The 15,844-nt window shown below is 43.1% G+C and overlaps 1 protein-coding gene across 1 annotated transcript in view; it reads right to left on the reverse strand.

Moving 5' to 3' along the window:
• The window catches only part of LOC144828792 (cytochrome P450 7A1-like), a 160,915-nt gene that overhangs the window by 48,437 nt on the left and 96,634 nt on the right, over positions 1 to 15,844 (reverse strand). Inside the window, exon 3 of the mRNA XM_078687272.1 lies at positions 6,169 to 6,779. Coding sequence (XP_078543398.1) covers positions 6,169 to 6,779 — 611 coding nt within the window. The remainder of the gene's footprint in view (positions 1 to 6,168; positions 6,780 to 15,844) is intronic.

Below are 15,844 nucleotides of genomic sequence, written 5' to 3' on the forward strand. Positions count from 1 at the left end.
TGTCCCATTTTTTCAAACCCTACACTCCAGCTAGATTACTTAGATCATCAGACAGTGGCAATCTGGTAATCCCCAAAGCGCACAGAGTAAAATGGGGAGGAAAAAGCTTTGCCTACACCGCAGCCAAACTCTGGAATTCCCTGCCTATTTCCCCAAAAAAAGAATCCAATCTGCTTAAATTCAGGAAGTGCTTAAAAACATGGCTATACTAGCGCACCTCCACTGGATTACCTTTGCTCGTAAGCTCATTTAAGTACCTAGACATCTCCGGGTATATGCAGTGCTATACAAATTCTTAATTTGATTTCATTCACATCAACCTGGCTGTATGCCCTGGGATGTCTCCCCTATCAACCAATGTGTAACTGAGCTGTACAACGTGTAACTGGACAGTGAGATTTACAGTTATTTCATGTTTAACAATAGATGAGCCCGCATTCTACCCTTTGGCCTGAAGACAGTGCAGTGGAGCGCTGGGACATACATAGCTGCCAGGTTTCCCAGGTTCATGCATGCTGTGCACTCCACTTTGGCTATTTTCTTTTTATTTTATAATGCAATAAACAAGACTACAAGTCCCAGATTTCAATGAAAAAACCCCGGACTGGAGCAGCACATCGCGCATGTACCTGGGCAACTTGGCAGCGCTGGACATAGCTGCCTGCACCTTATTACATAACCTAGATGCCCACATTGGTCCTTGTTGTGACTTACCCTGTAGATCTTGTGGTTACATCATAGCCAGCCTGTTGTGTACCGGGATTCGTGCCACCAACACCAACTCAGATGGAATGGCAGCTGTCACCCACTCCTCCAAGGGATGCAGCTCCTCTTGGAGTGCCAGGCCTCCTCCTCTGGTCTGCATTGCTGCCTTGAAATTGTTGGGCAGTTTCTCCTTTGTCTTGCGCTTGCAATCATGCCAGCGCTTTTTGCAGTCAGTGAGTGCCTCTTTGCTTGTCCCACACTGTTAAAACCTCTACACAATGGACTGCCATATGGCCTCTTTCCAATCTAATGGAAATTTTGAGGTGACGAAGAGCTGATGTTGGTGCTCCGTCACCTCAGTGATCAGAATTAATAATCGGGGGTGAACTCCACTCACTTTGTGGAGTTTTTCGCACTCCATGCTCCTCAGAGGTCATAGAGTTTTATCCCCGCTCATGCTCACCAATGTAAGTTGGCAAGCGCAAGCAAGGAAAATCCAATTCTAGACTGCGTCCCTGAGAAATTTCTCAATGCTGGCAGTTGCAGATGATTGCTACCTCTCACGTTGAGGAAACTTCTACTCGAATGGAAGAAATAACCTGTGCCCTCTTGCCCTGCACGTGTTTGCATTTGCACTGAATTTACAGCCTGGGACAAATACCCAGCGCTAAAAATTAGACTGCACAGTGCGAGGTAACGCACTCTGCCGCTCGCTGAACTCGTGTAGCTTGGTGGAGTTTTTTTGTCACTACGCAGAAGTTTGCCTAGCTAAACTCTGTGAACTCCACCCAGGCTTAATCAGGATGTCATTCTCCACCTCACTAAAGTTTCACTTTCTCTTCCCCTTGGAGTCTCTCTGGACATCCTGGCAAGTACTAGGGTTGTTGGGACTGTTGTCCTGGGTGCTGCTCTCTGCTCTTTCCTCCGTTGTTGCTTCTGGTAAGTGTTGCCATTTATTTATAAAAAAGTGAAGCCTTTCTTAAACTTTTTTTCCTGGTTTAGGTGCTCACAAGTGACGCTAAGACTGTTTGCGTTTCTTTACGGGAAGCTTAGCAGCCCAACGTCAATTTTGCAGCAGTAGTATGAGATTTCCTTACAACGCAGCGCACAGGCAACATCTGCCTTTTGACGTAGACTAGAGCCTTATGCCATGGTGCGCCATATTGTAAATACAACACTTCCATGGTGTAAGATTCTGTCAACCCGAGGAGTATGTTTTGTTGACACATCGTTGCCTTGGCACAGCGATGAATCATTTCTTGTAAATGCGCCCCTTTGTGTTCATTTTCAGACAGGTGATTCAAAAGCCCAGTGGTGTCATATTTACATTAATTAAATTAATTAATTATGTGCTTATATAGCGCTGGAATCACTCCCGAAGGGGTACCTCCGCGCTTCGACTGCTGCGAAACCCTTCCTGGCTTCCCTGAGAGATGGTCCCTTAATGGGTATCTCCAGGGTGAGACCAGGCATCCCCGGCGGTCTGGTGGGGCCGTTAGTGAAGATGAGGCAAGCTAGTGCCCAGAGTTGCCGAGTGTGATCGCTGATCAGAGTGGGCACCGAGGCGAGAGAATTATCGAGTCCGCTGACCCTGGTCCAGAAACCTGCCGCGTCGGGAATCGAACCCTGGTCCCGGGCCGTCCTCTGCTCTCGGGTCTGCCGCCTCTAACCAGTGAGCCACACTACTCCACATACATGTACATGTATCTCGTATTTCTGATGCTACAAGCAAATCATCTATATATTGAATAATAATAGAATTGTATGGCATTTGCAGAGTATCCAGATATCTTTTCAAAATCTGGTTAAAGAGGGATGAACTTTCGGATATACCCTTGTGGGACACGACGCCATGCATACCTTCTGTTGGAAGAAACATTTAAAAAATATACTGGCTTTCTTTGTGCAATGGAACTGAGAACAAAGTCTGACACAGGTCAATAGCTGTAAACCATTCTGCAGTACATAGAATTTGAAACAGTACAGTAGCTGGATTCGGGTCCATGGGACAGCCAGGCACTACAATTATGTTCACCTTCCTCAAATTCTGCACTATTCTAAACCTTCCTTTGGGATTCTGTAAGCCCACGATTGGAGAATTACATGGACTTCCAATCAATTCTCTCAAGATCCCTTTATGTAACATGTCATTCATCACTAGATTTATTACTGCAATTGTTTCTGGTGTCCAATGATATGGCGGCATTCTAGGATAAATAAAATTTGACTTAACAGTGACTCGGACTGGTTCTACACCTTTAATAAGTTCATTGTCTTTCCCTGTAAAACCCCATACTTCTGTATTCACTGTTTCTCTCAAATCCTCTGGTAATTTGTTAAGGGTCATCAAAGGGAACATTCCTGTTTCAGTCTGCTGTCTGTTCATCTTAAAATCTACATCCTCATCATGGGTCTGGAAAGCCACAACATCTGGTTTACAGTAAATGGTGCAAATTACTTGTACAGCTAGCTCTCCCTAATAAATTCACAGAGCTCGAATCACAAACAACAAATTGGTGTTTTTCCCTAAATTAGCCTATTTTTCCTGAGACTTTCTCTGAAACTGGGTTGATGACTTCTTTATTGGTAAATCCCTCAACTTGGATAGTATTCCCCGAGAGAGGTAGGTCTGGGACTTGCACTGTTCTAACAGTGATCCGGGTAGCACCTGTAGCAATGAGAAATGATGTGGGATGGTCATAAACTTCAGCATCTACATAGGGTCCACTCTGGACTACAATTAAGACTGCGCCAAGTACGCAATCTTCCTCCTCTGCCAGCCACTGTCATTGGGAGTTATCTGAACCGGAACCATCATTTTCAAATAAAGGGAATTGTTGTAATGCATTCTGGTTTAGTTTCTGAAAATGTGGCATATCATTCTGAAATGGATTGGTATTCATTTTTGGCATTTGATTTAGATCTAACCTGGGATTTCCCATTTGTGCACGCGTAGTAGGGATCATTGGAGCCTGCCCCAGCATTGGCATTTGCTACGTGGGCACATTTTGTATATGCATATTTTGTTACACTTATACTTTCTCCCCTGCATTATCAGGAATATATCAAAATCCCCTCTTCAAATGTCCAATTCTATTACTGATGTGACATGCAGTAACTTTTTCATAGCAGCAATCATCTCTGATCCAAATCCTGTATCCATAGGAATACCTCTGCCATGTGACACATTCACTCCTCCTTGATTTCAAACAAAACCAGGCTGTAAGACAGCAACTCCTTGCATGTTTCCTTGATTCCCTGAAAACGAAGGATGCTGAAAACCTTAATGAGCCAGTTTGGTTTGTGCCACAATGAATTTCTCTGGTATCCTTTTCTACTTCATGTCTAATAGATCACTGCAGTATTTTGCATATCTCAGAATTTCATTAAGTGATTTATTTTGCCAACACACTTTGAGTTATGTTCGAACAGATCTCTGGCTTCTATCCTAAAACAAACTGAGATACGAAAATCCTCATATCCTTTTCCTCAGGATATTCACCTTCACTGTGTCGTTGAAACACCTGCAACAATCTCTCATAGTACTCATGTACAGTCTCCATAGGTGACTGTGTGCAACTTTTAATTTGGAATGAATCCATATCTTTCGGGGGTACTTTACCTTTCAAAAAGTTAATAACTGTCTCATACTTCTCCATCACAATAGGAGACTGTGCATTTATCCCAGCCACTCTCGCTGGTTCCTCCCTAGGACTCTAGGATACTGTAACACAGTCTTACATTCTGCCCATAATCAGCAGGTACCACAATGTCAAAGAACGTATTTACATCTGTCCATAAGACTATTGACATTTTTGTAAACCGCTCAACTTGTGCATACCACTTATCTCTCAATTTCAGAAAGTTGTTTGTGAATGCTGCCGGATAACCATAACTTTAAGGAACATGTACATACATTCCTACTGTGACTGTCACCTCTTCTTCACTTCCTTCATCTTGCTTCCCTGTAAGGCTTGCTTCTCGCTTTTTCTTCTCATTTTTCTTAGCCCATTTGGTTTCCAATTTTTTATTCTCACTCCACTTGCAAATGCACTTGACCAGTTCCATAATATGCAAACGCAGTCCTGTAATACGCACATTCTCGAAAGCTTGGTCATCCAATTGCACCCTATAACATTTTTTGTTAAGATCTTTTTCATATTTTTGAGCTAGTTGTGTTAATTGGTCATGAGCTAAGGCTGCCCTTCTCAAAAGCTCTTTGCACAAGTGCATTAATTCTTTCATTTGGAACTCTTCTATGTGTTCAAATTCCAAACATCTCCGTATTATTTCTTCCAGTTCAACCTTCAGTTGTGAGATGTTTAAGGTCTTCCCGTTCTCAACCTCTGGTTTCTAAGGTGTCCCTGCACTCTCTGCCTTACTTGGTCCTCTGTTTCATCAAACCAAGCTGATATATATCCTTCCTCAATTGCAACTATTTCTTCTGGTGCTACTGGGGCTGTGAGTGCTAGCATCCCTCCATCTATTAGTGCTTGCACCGTTAGTGGTGGCTTCCAGGCAACTATATGTGAGTTCTGCGAAGTCTGAACAAATCCTTAAGTGGGTACATTTCCAGCAACTAGTTGAGCTTAGGTCTTGTCTCCACAAGTGGAAGAGCACCTGCTATCTACCCTTGTTACAGTTTGAGCATTAATAACAGAAACTGGTGCTACACTGGTCACTGCAGCTGTGGTAGTCCAGCTAGAAGAGTAACCTGTGGTAGAGCTATTAAGGGTGAGGTAATGTGCAATATTTATTAGAGTTTTTGGGGTTGAACCTGGATGTGGTAGAGCTGTAGGCGCCGTCGAACTAGCACAAGCGCCTGATTCACCTTGCCCTGCAGGTATCGCATGTGGTGGGGGTCTTGAAGTTAATATTTGTTCCAATATTTCATCCCCTTAATCTGTATCTGAAGGAATCTTTGCCCTTTCCTTTCTTTTAAAAAATAAATATTTTTATTGAAACGGAACAGCTCCATTAAAATACACATCAGATAGCAACGGAAGTGCATTTGTACAGTTACAATCATACATATGTAAAAAACAATTGGCAAGATCCATGTAAGCCAATCCCCATAGCGCACCCCTCACAAAATTCAACGTTCTGAATGAATGAATGAATAAATGAATGAGCCCCCCTTACTATGTCAATATTAATGCATGACTGGTGCCTAGATCGATGCTACTTCTTACCTTAAATTGACTCTTGTGTACTCTTGTAACCTTTTAACAATGTATCACATTTCTAAACACATACATTTTCTTTGAAAAAAATGCAATAAACAGTGCTTATGCTATTTTTGTAAACTGGCTTAATAGTGGTAAAAATCATCTGATGACAAATCAGACATGCATTCACACTACATAAAGCAGCCACATCTTTGGAAAAAAAATATGAGCAGAGATCAATGTAATGTTCCTGTCATTTGTAATATCTTGACTCAGTTGGAGGATAATTGCTTACCTTAGAGTGTAGAGAAGACTCCAAAAAGTGGCGGGCAGCGTGTTAGCTAGAGAAGCCCACAGCAATGACAGGTGCGTTTTTGCTTTTCCCATATCATCAAATGTGGAGAGAGTGTCGTTCAAGAACATTCGGAGTGATATCAGATCTGACATGTTGTCCCTTTTCCTCAAGTTCTCATGGAGTAGGCCTTCTGCCAGATTTTCCCGAGCACGGTGGGCTGCCTTGAAAATATTGATTGGGAGCCCGGCGACGAGTGCTGGAAATATTTTATCAAATTTCTTGAAATTTTCAAGAGCGTTGTGGATAAGTGCCTTCTGTGCTTCTAACCTTGCAGCATTCTTATCACCTTGAGAATTGAGCTCTTTGCCAAAAAGGGTCAAGTAACCAGATTCAAACATCACTCTGTAGCAAAAGGCATAGAGTCCATCAGCTTGCCACTCCCTGGAAGCAACTTTAAGTGTGTTTGATTGCAACATGACAAGTTGAAGGTTCTCCATCATGTTTTCAATGAGTGACCCAAGCGAGTCCCCTTGCAATGTTTTGATGAACGTCTGGTGTACGTTTTCAGTTGTATATCCATCACTAGGATCCATGCTGTCGTGTCCAAAAACCTGCCATCAAATAATGTGATAATATTTTCAACAGAACCAATATAGACTTTTCCATGATAGTAGAATAATTTGTGTCAGTGGTGTGTGTGTTGTGGCATGTACGCATGTGTGCTCATGTGTGTGTGCTTGAGGGCATGCAAATGTGAGGGGTGAGAATGAAAATAACGAAGCATAACATTGGTAAGGAGACAAAGGTGAAGCAGGGAGACATGTAGAGGGCACCCTGTTAAGAAGAAGGTGCAAATGGAAATGGAACCATTACCTGTTATTGAGGTCCATTGGTCTGATTTTGAAAAAAAATGGTTTGGAGACAATCGAAAGATGCCTACAAACTTTCAGAGCTACATCAGATGCATTTAATTTTTTTAAACTAAGAAATGAATCGCTGATTAGAATTGAGGTCCTGCAACTAGGAAGAGGTCTTACAGGGCACTGAGAAGAGAATTTCATTATGTTCTGAACAAAAACTCCTCAAGAGAGCTTGTATGAGAACTGGAAGCTGCAGACTGATTATGAAAATAAAGTGTACTCACTATTACAAGTGTATACCATGAGTATGTTGATAGATGAGAATATTTGGGCCTATTCACAGGGGCATTTTGGTAAGTGTAAAGTAGCACTCCCATAGTATTCTTTTACATTCTCTTATGCCTTTGTAAATTAACCGCAAAACATCTAAAATGGGAACAAAATGGGAATATTCATGGAGTATTCCTATACAATCGGTAACATTGAAAAGACTGTGCACTGGTTAGACTTTTACTAATAAGAAAAGGGAGGTTTTGGGGGTTGTTTCACAAAGGTATGTAAGAGTACATAAAAGAGAATTCCTGCAGTAGTATTAGATCTCATACTCATAAATCCTTTTGCGAGTTAGCCGACTGTTTCCACTTAGCGACATAAGAGGTTGTACAGAGTTCTCGATTTCCAGGCCTTATAATCTCCGAGAATTATCACATAGGTCAAACAATTAGTGAGACGCATTAAGCAGTTATATGCAGAGTTTGCAGACTGTGACGTAGTTGTATCAGAAAGAGAACTACCTGGTTTGGTATGGCAATGGAATACAATTTCAAAGGTTTCAGGTTGTGGAGCAAGATGGGCTTTTTAGCTGTCACTTGAAGGTGTTTTGTGCGAGGGGGTGTGAACGCCTCAACAGTGAGATGTACGCCCTGTGTGCCTTGGGAACAACCCAGAAATGATCCTGTGTTGTGTCCAGCCTAAGGGACGTCTTGACCTTTAGGAGAAATAGAGCTTTCCCGCATGTGCATGTAGTCATAAAAAAAACAGGGACAACACCCATTTAGGTATACTCTAATAAAACTCAGGAACCCCCAACATTTGCATTTAGGGTCAGATTTATTTTTTAGTACATTGCATCACAGCAATCAAAGATGCACAATGGAGAGAAAATAGCACAGAACCATATTTATTAACAAGCATTTGCAATGCACTCGGTCTCCCCTTTGGGACCTTATTTGTATTTAGCTATGCAGCACATGAGCCTGGGTGCTGAAACATCTACTGTTCTTTAACATGGAGGGAAAGTAAGCACCAAACTGCGTGACACGCCAGGTATGTACCCCCTAATGCAGTGTGTCCAGTAACCCACTGTACCTCCTGCTGCAGTGTCTCCTGTACCCCACGGTACCCCCTGCTGCAGTGTCTCCTGTACCCCACTGTATCCCCTGCTGCAGTGTATCCTGTACCCCACGGTACCCCCTGCTGCAGTGTCTCCTGTACCCCACTGTACTCCCTGCTGCAGTGTCTCCTGTACCCCCTGCTGCAGTGTCTCCTGTACCCCACGGTACCCCCTACTGCAGTGTCTCCTGTACCCCATTGTATCCCCTGCTGCAGTGTCTCCTGTAACCCACTGTACCCCCTGCTGCAGTGTATCCTGTAACCCACTATACCCCCTTCTGCAGTGTATCATGTAACCCACTGTACCCCCTGCTGTAGTGTCTCCTGTTGTGATGTATTCCTATAGGTTCTGAATCGATCCCCCTATTCCTGACCCTATTCTGGTTAAACAAACCAACAAGTTAACTAGCAGTCAGCCCATGAGGCAGAAAACCCCCATGATGCAGATACCGTTATCTGACGCAGTCACACTACGGCACAGGAACGTGTTATCTGATTAGGTCATAACGCTTGCGATCTAATTAGACAAGCGATATTCCTCCAGCCCCTGATAAGGCATACGGAGTTCTCATAACAAATCAAACCTATGACAACCTGGGCAAAACCCTGCGGCCATTGTTTTGATTTCACCGAGAACTTCAGCAAAAGAATGTGCTAACGAGCAAGTCGTATGACATCCTTATTGACGTATCTATGTCCATCCTTACGTCAATCTCGGCACCTTAAAGGTATAAATATTACCGATATTGCCCTATGCAAACACACGCGGTGGTGACGAGACGGAGCAGCCATACTTGCCGAAGCGAAGAGCAGAGCAGACCCCGCTGGCGCAGCCCCGCCTTCCTGACGCGCTGAGAGACGCGCTGCTTTCTCCTGCCGAGAAATCCAGCACCGGCGCTTCTGGGTAGCCCTCGCAGGCAGCCTGGAATATCGAGACCAGAGAGAGAGATACCATCCCTCATTCATCCTAACTTCCAGGTACAGAACTGAATAACCCCTCACAGAGAATTCTTTAGTTATTCACTTGGCAAAAACAAACTTAACTTAAACTGTAACTTTCTATTCCCGCCCACGCATTAGACTTAGGTCAGGTACACGGGGTAGGCGTATTTAGAAACACCAGTTGAGTACGTTTAGTCAAATGTATATGTGTATGTAATATATTTTATTCATTTTAAAACATCTTATGGCTTAGAAACCATATCAATGTTTTTACAGTATTATTTTATACTATTGCTTTTAATGTATGCACTTTACTTAACTATAAGTATTGCAATAATATCGATCCATTTCTCTTGTATGAGAAAAGAGACTGATCAATAAATAACACCTTTTTATTGAACACGCCCGTCTCTTCCTTTTCTCTACAATCTGATGAGACTAAGAATGCACGTACTGACTGAGTAAAATAAATTGCCTTTTGTTCACACGACTCTCGAGATACACTCTTGATTAGGGGAGAGCAAAGTTGTCATGTTCTATGGTTGTCAGAAACTAAATCCCTTCTTGTCTAATCAGGGAAGTTAAGTCCTTCCTGAACATTCGAGAAAGTTTCTAGTGAACTCTGAGCTAAGCTGGCAAACCCAAAACTTTAAGTCTAATATCGACAGTAGTAGACCTAGTTAACGTCTGGTCTAGGCCTTTACTATTGAAGGTATTATTCCAATGCGCAGAGCCTATTGGGATGATAGGAACTACACTACATGGCGCCCAACGCGTTTGGAAAGGGCGATAAAACTAACGTAAGACATTTAGAGTAACTCAGTCGTGCTTTCTCACTCAGACCCCTTTTCCCATAATACTCCAAAGACGTCTGGAGTGGGTGAAAGGTTATATCCGCCAGACCTCGCAGGGGGGAACTCCTATGTATGGTTCTTGGTATAGTCAACGTTGAAGGATACACTGTTCCAAAAATATTGTGCATCTAATCTTTCGTTTCCATAAGAAACCTGATCTGCAAACAAACAAAATAACCTTCCTGTCGGTAAAATGGTAGACAGTGAAGATGAAAGAGAGGCAGTTAGATTAGCAACTGAACTCGCAGCAGCTGATGCTACTATGCAAGATGCAGACCCGGATATAATACTCATCCCGGTCATCAAAAGAAAATCTATAACCTTAAAACTGATAGAAAATGGACTGACACCTAGTGGTGGCACAGTCATATTCGTAATTGAGGCACACGAATATCGGCAGACAGAGGTATACTATTCATGGATACATTTTCCAGCAGCAAATGCTGTAACAAAGTACTTCCACTATTACAAAATAGAGGAACCTCCTGAAACGTACACTCCTTTCGAGGAGGTGGAAGTACCACTCAAATTTCAAGAGCACCTGCTCTTATTTGATGGCGCCCTAAAACATAACAATCACATCACCAGGCTCGGTCCTTTAGGTAGACCAGGAGCAACGTGGCCGGTCCTAGCCGGATACACACCACATCCAGACATCAATGGGATGTCTGCAGCAGAGCTGTTAACACAGCTAAAATAATTAATAAAGATACATAGACAATTAGTCCAGTATGTGATGCGGACTTCAACAATTCAGCCAGCGATTAAAATTCCACAGCTGACCCCTCACCAGGGGAACACAAATAAAATTACACCACAGAACATCCAGTCCTGCCTAGGTAAAGTACCGGCTAAACGGGAACAAATACCATTCTGGTTGGCACAGAAAATCACCCAAATAGAGGCGGTGTTTCCTGACACCACCCCGTTAGAAAAACACAGGATTCTGACTATCTGTCTTCCAATGGGAATCGCACCACACATTGAGGACTGTGACACTTGGGGTACAGTCTTTGCTTCCATCTACACAAAAACGCACGGTGTTCCATCCATTTCGGTAATACCAGATGTGCTAAAACAAATTCAAGACGAATACGGTCCAGAACCCGCTTTAACTCTTGGTATGAAATTACTGAAAGACTTCAAGCAGGTCTCGGCTATATTATTAGCCAACATAAAGGGAGAAGCAGCAAACGTGGCGATCCGCCAGAGGTTAAAAGAGACAGATATAGCAGACCAACCAGCTGAAATTGCCAGAATCATAGAAAAATCCTATGAGGAACTAGGTAGAGATAGTCTAGGTGGAATACCAGTAAAACCACAACTGATTGAAAGTCCAGAAAAATTATTTTTTAATAATAATTCAACATCACCAAAAAAGAACTGGGATGGAAACAAACAATCCAATCCTAAAGAAAAGAAATTCCAGTCCAGAGGAAGGTCTCCTAGGCGAAGAGAAAAATCTCCGAACCAAACACACAGGTCACCCCAGAGTGACCCCTCTGGGAAAAGATATAACCTTAGAAATAGGGATAATATAAAAAAGCCTGATAGATATCAAGACATTGATACACGTCCCTCTCAATCTTTTCAGACTTCCTCGCAGAAATCGGAAAGAAGAGGACGATCAGAACAAAGAGAAGAGCACGCCAAGTCCAAAGACAAGGAACCTGCTCAGCTAAAAAAGAAATTACAATTTCCAAAAAAGAAGGTAGCCAGTATCAAGGTAGTTAACAATGCCGAGAATACTGAGGACACAACTGAAAAACGGAGAGTGGGCTCAGACAATGCTAGACAGCGCAGCAGAAGTGAGCATAGCTCGCAAAGTCCTTATGAATCATCTGGAGACAGTGGACACGAATGAATATCTTCAAGTGGACACTGCGGACACCAGAGTTAGCAAACCTCACAAAATATACGAAATAACATTGCGTATAGAGGGGGATAAGACTAGAAAAATAAGGGGACTATTTTGGGATAATCTCTCCAAGGGCTATGATATCCTTCTAGCTGAAAAAGACTGGCCACCAGAGTTTGTCAGGGAGTGCCCTCATGGCGAAGAAATAATTATGCCTGCCTTCTCAAATCAAATCCCAATTCATAAAAAATACACACTTGCTAGAAAGTGGGCAGTAGCTCTAGCTCCTGCTTTATATAAAAATCACTTGGTATGGGATGAGGACTCTCCTCCTCACAAAATCCAGTTAAAATCACAACCAACTGCACAAAGGCAGTACCCAATTAAGCAAGAAGCTAAAAAACAGGTAAATGAAATACTAGATCAGCTAGAATACCAGGGGGTGATTGAAACTTGCACCTCACAAATGAACAACCCTTTGTTTCCGGTCTCCAAACCAGACAATTCATATCGTCTAGTTTTGGATTACCGACACCTTAACACATGTTGCAAAACTTTTGCAGTGCAAAACTCACATAGTGCTGCACTAATGAATAACATAGTGCGCAAAAAATACAAAACAACATTAGACATCTCTAATGGATTCTTTTGTCAAAACATAGCACCAGAGAGCAGATATTTAACTGCGTTCTCAATAAATGGCACTCAAAAACAATTCTGTCGGTTAGCCCAGGGGTACAAGAACAGCCCGGGGGTATTCTCAGCGAGAGTAACAGATTTACTACAACTATATGATGATGAAGCATTATCTTATGTCTATGACATTTACTTAACAGATGATGACTTGAAGACTCACTTGAAAAGAGTGAACACCATAATACTTGGGTTCGCAGCAGAGGGTTACAAATTCAACTTTAAAAAATCCAGAATTGCCCATCTGACAGTCCTGTTCTTAGGATATGAATTATCAAGTGAAGGCAAAAGCCTGGCTGACAATTTCCTAGAGAAATGTGCCGTACTCCAAGCACCTAGAACACTAAAAAACCTGCAGTCGATTCTAGGCTTCCTAAATTTCGGAAGAACATACATTGCAAATTACGCAGAAAGGGTCAAACCCCTTTATGATCTAATAAAACCAGATTTTAAAAGATGCAATTGGACTCAAATACACACAGAAATTTTGAGATCCTTACAAACAGACATGCTAATTAAAACAAAATTAGAAACACGTGATAACACACGCAATCTTGTGATTCGAGTCATCCCAGGGAGATGCGGATTCACATACCTGACCTCTAATGAGGGAGAAAAGGTACCAATTGCATTCAAATCACACTTGTACACAGAAGCTGAACAGAAATTCAGCAACAAAGAAAAAATTGTTCATGCAGTTCAAACCGCAATAGCTAGAGAAAAAGACATAGCTGACGGTAGACATATCACAGTCAGAACAGCTGAATCAGCCTTTGAGGCACTAACAACACCGTGTAATTTACCAACAACAACATTGAATCCGGAATGGATACAATGGGTGAATTCAATCACAACGGACAAAGTATACTATTACTTTGATCCAGAACTAGAAGAAATGGAAAATTTAGAATATGAAAGAACATTCCCTCTGCCAATCGACATTCTGCCTTTACGACGGCACCTTAAAGGTATAAATATTACCGATATTGCCCTATGCAAACACACGCGGTGGTGACGAGACGGAGCAGCCATACTTGCCGAAGCGAAGAGCAGAGCAGACCCCGCTGGCGCAGCCCCGCCTTCCTGACGCGCTGAGAGACGCGCTGCTTTCTCCTGCCGAGAAATCCAGCACCGGCGCTTCTGGGTAGCCCTCGCAGGCAGCCTGGAATATCGAGACCAGAGCGAGAGATACCATCCCTCATTCATCATAACTTCCAGGTACAGAACTGAATAACCCCTCACAGAGAATTCTTTAGTTATTCACTTGGCAAAAACAAACTTAACTTAAACTGTAACTTTCTATTCCCGCCCACGCATTAGACTTAGGTCAGGTACACGGGGTAGGCGTATTTAGAAACACCAGTTGAGTACGTTTAGTCAAATGTATATGTGTATGTAATATATTTTATTCATTTTAAAACATCTTATGGCTTAGAAACCATATCAATGTTTTTACAGTATTATTTTATACTATTGCTTTTAATGTATGCACTTTACTTACCTATAAGTATTGCAATAATATCGATCCATTTCTCTTGTATGAGAAAAGAGACTGATCAATAAATAACACCTTTTTATTGAACACGCCCGTCTCTTCCTTTTCTCTACAATCTGATGAGACTAAGAATGCACGTACTGACTGAGTAAAATAAATTGCCTTTTGTTCACACGACTCTCGAGATACACTCTTGATTAGGGGAGAGCAAAGTTGTCATGTTCTATGGTTGTCAGAAACTAAATCCCTTCTTGTCTAATCAGGGAAGTTAAGTCCTTCCTGAACATTCGAGAAAGTTTCTAGTGAACTCTGAGCTAAGCTGGCAAACCCAAAACTTTAAGTCTAATATCGACAGTAGTAGACCTAGTTAACGTCTGGTCTAGGCCTTTACTATTGAAGGTATTATTCCAATGCGCAGAGCCTATTGGGATGATAGGAACTACACTACACTGTAACCCACTGTGCCCCCGCTGTAATGTATCCTGTAACCCACTGTACCCCCTGCTGCAGTGTATCCTGTAACCCACTGTACCCCCTGCTGTAGTGTATCCTGTAACTCACTGTACCCGCTACTTTAGTGTGTCCTGTACCCCACTGTGCCCCCAACTGCAGTGTACCTGTACCCCACGCTGCAGTATCTCCTGTAACCCACTGTACCGCCTACTGCAGTTTCCTGTGTACCCCTTAATGAAGTGTGGACTGTAACCCACTGTACCTCGTACAGTGCGTCCTGTAACTAACTGCAACCCACCATTTGGACAGTTCCTTCCTTTGTAGCTCACCCCAGTACTACTCCAGTAGTTAGACCAGGCCGCCCGTCGGGTGGCTTCCAGCCCCTCACCGCTCCCACCCTGCTATGCACAGAGCCAGAGCCAGCTTCAGGGTCTGCCGGGCCCACCTGTGAGTGATCCCGAGGGGTGACAGACCTGTATTACCAGTACTGATGCCAAGCCAAGGGTCCGGATGTAGGTAGGATACGGGATACTGGCAGCACGGAACCCTGGCATGGTATGCGCCACCAGTGGAGCACTGCCTGCCTCCAAGCACCCATAAACCCCCACCTGGTGCCATGTTCTGACTTGCCCCACGCTTGGCAGCAAACGCCCAAGTGATGCGCCTTGGCAGGGTGGCACGGGGAAGCCCCGGCTCTGGTTCCTGCACATGCCAGGGAGCTTAAAATGCCATCTGAGGGCAGCCATGGACACTCTCATTCTAAAAGGAATAGTGCTGTGTGGTAAGACATGAAACATACTACTGCCGAGGGCAAGAGCACAGGAATTGCAAGGCGCATGCACAGAACTCTCCATCACTTCCACAAGAGTTAATGAAAAAAATTATTGGACACGTTATTAGCAACCTCAAAAACAATAACAGAACACTAGGACGCATGAGTCAAGGCTGCTCACTTCATTGGAATTGGCCTGCTCTGTGGTTTGCAGTTTACTGAAGGAGGTGGTCTGCCAGTGCCACATAAACCTGGAGGGAGGTATTAACAGACAAAGGGCTATAGGGTGTTCAAAGGCCGGGGAATGACTAGGTCTACATTCACTCACCATCGCTGCGCTTGATCTCCACATAGATC

Source organism: Lissotriton helveticus, chromosome 4_1 (genome assembly GCF_964261635.1).
Source record: "Lissotriton helveticus chromosome 4_1, aLisHel1.1, whole genome shotgun sequence".
In the NCBI taxonomy this organism is placed as follows: domain Eukaryota; kingdom Metazoa; phylum Chordata; class Amphibia; order Caudata; family Salamandridae; genus Lissotriton; species Lissotriton helveticus.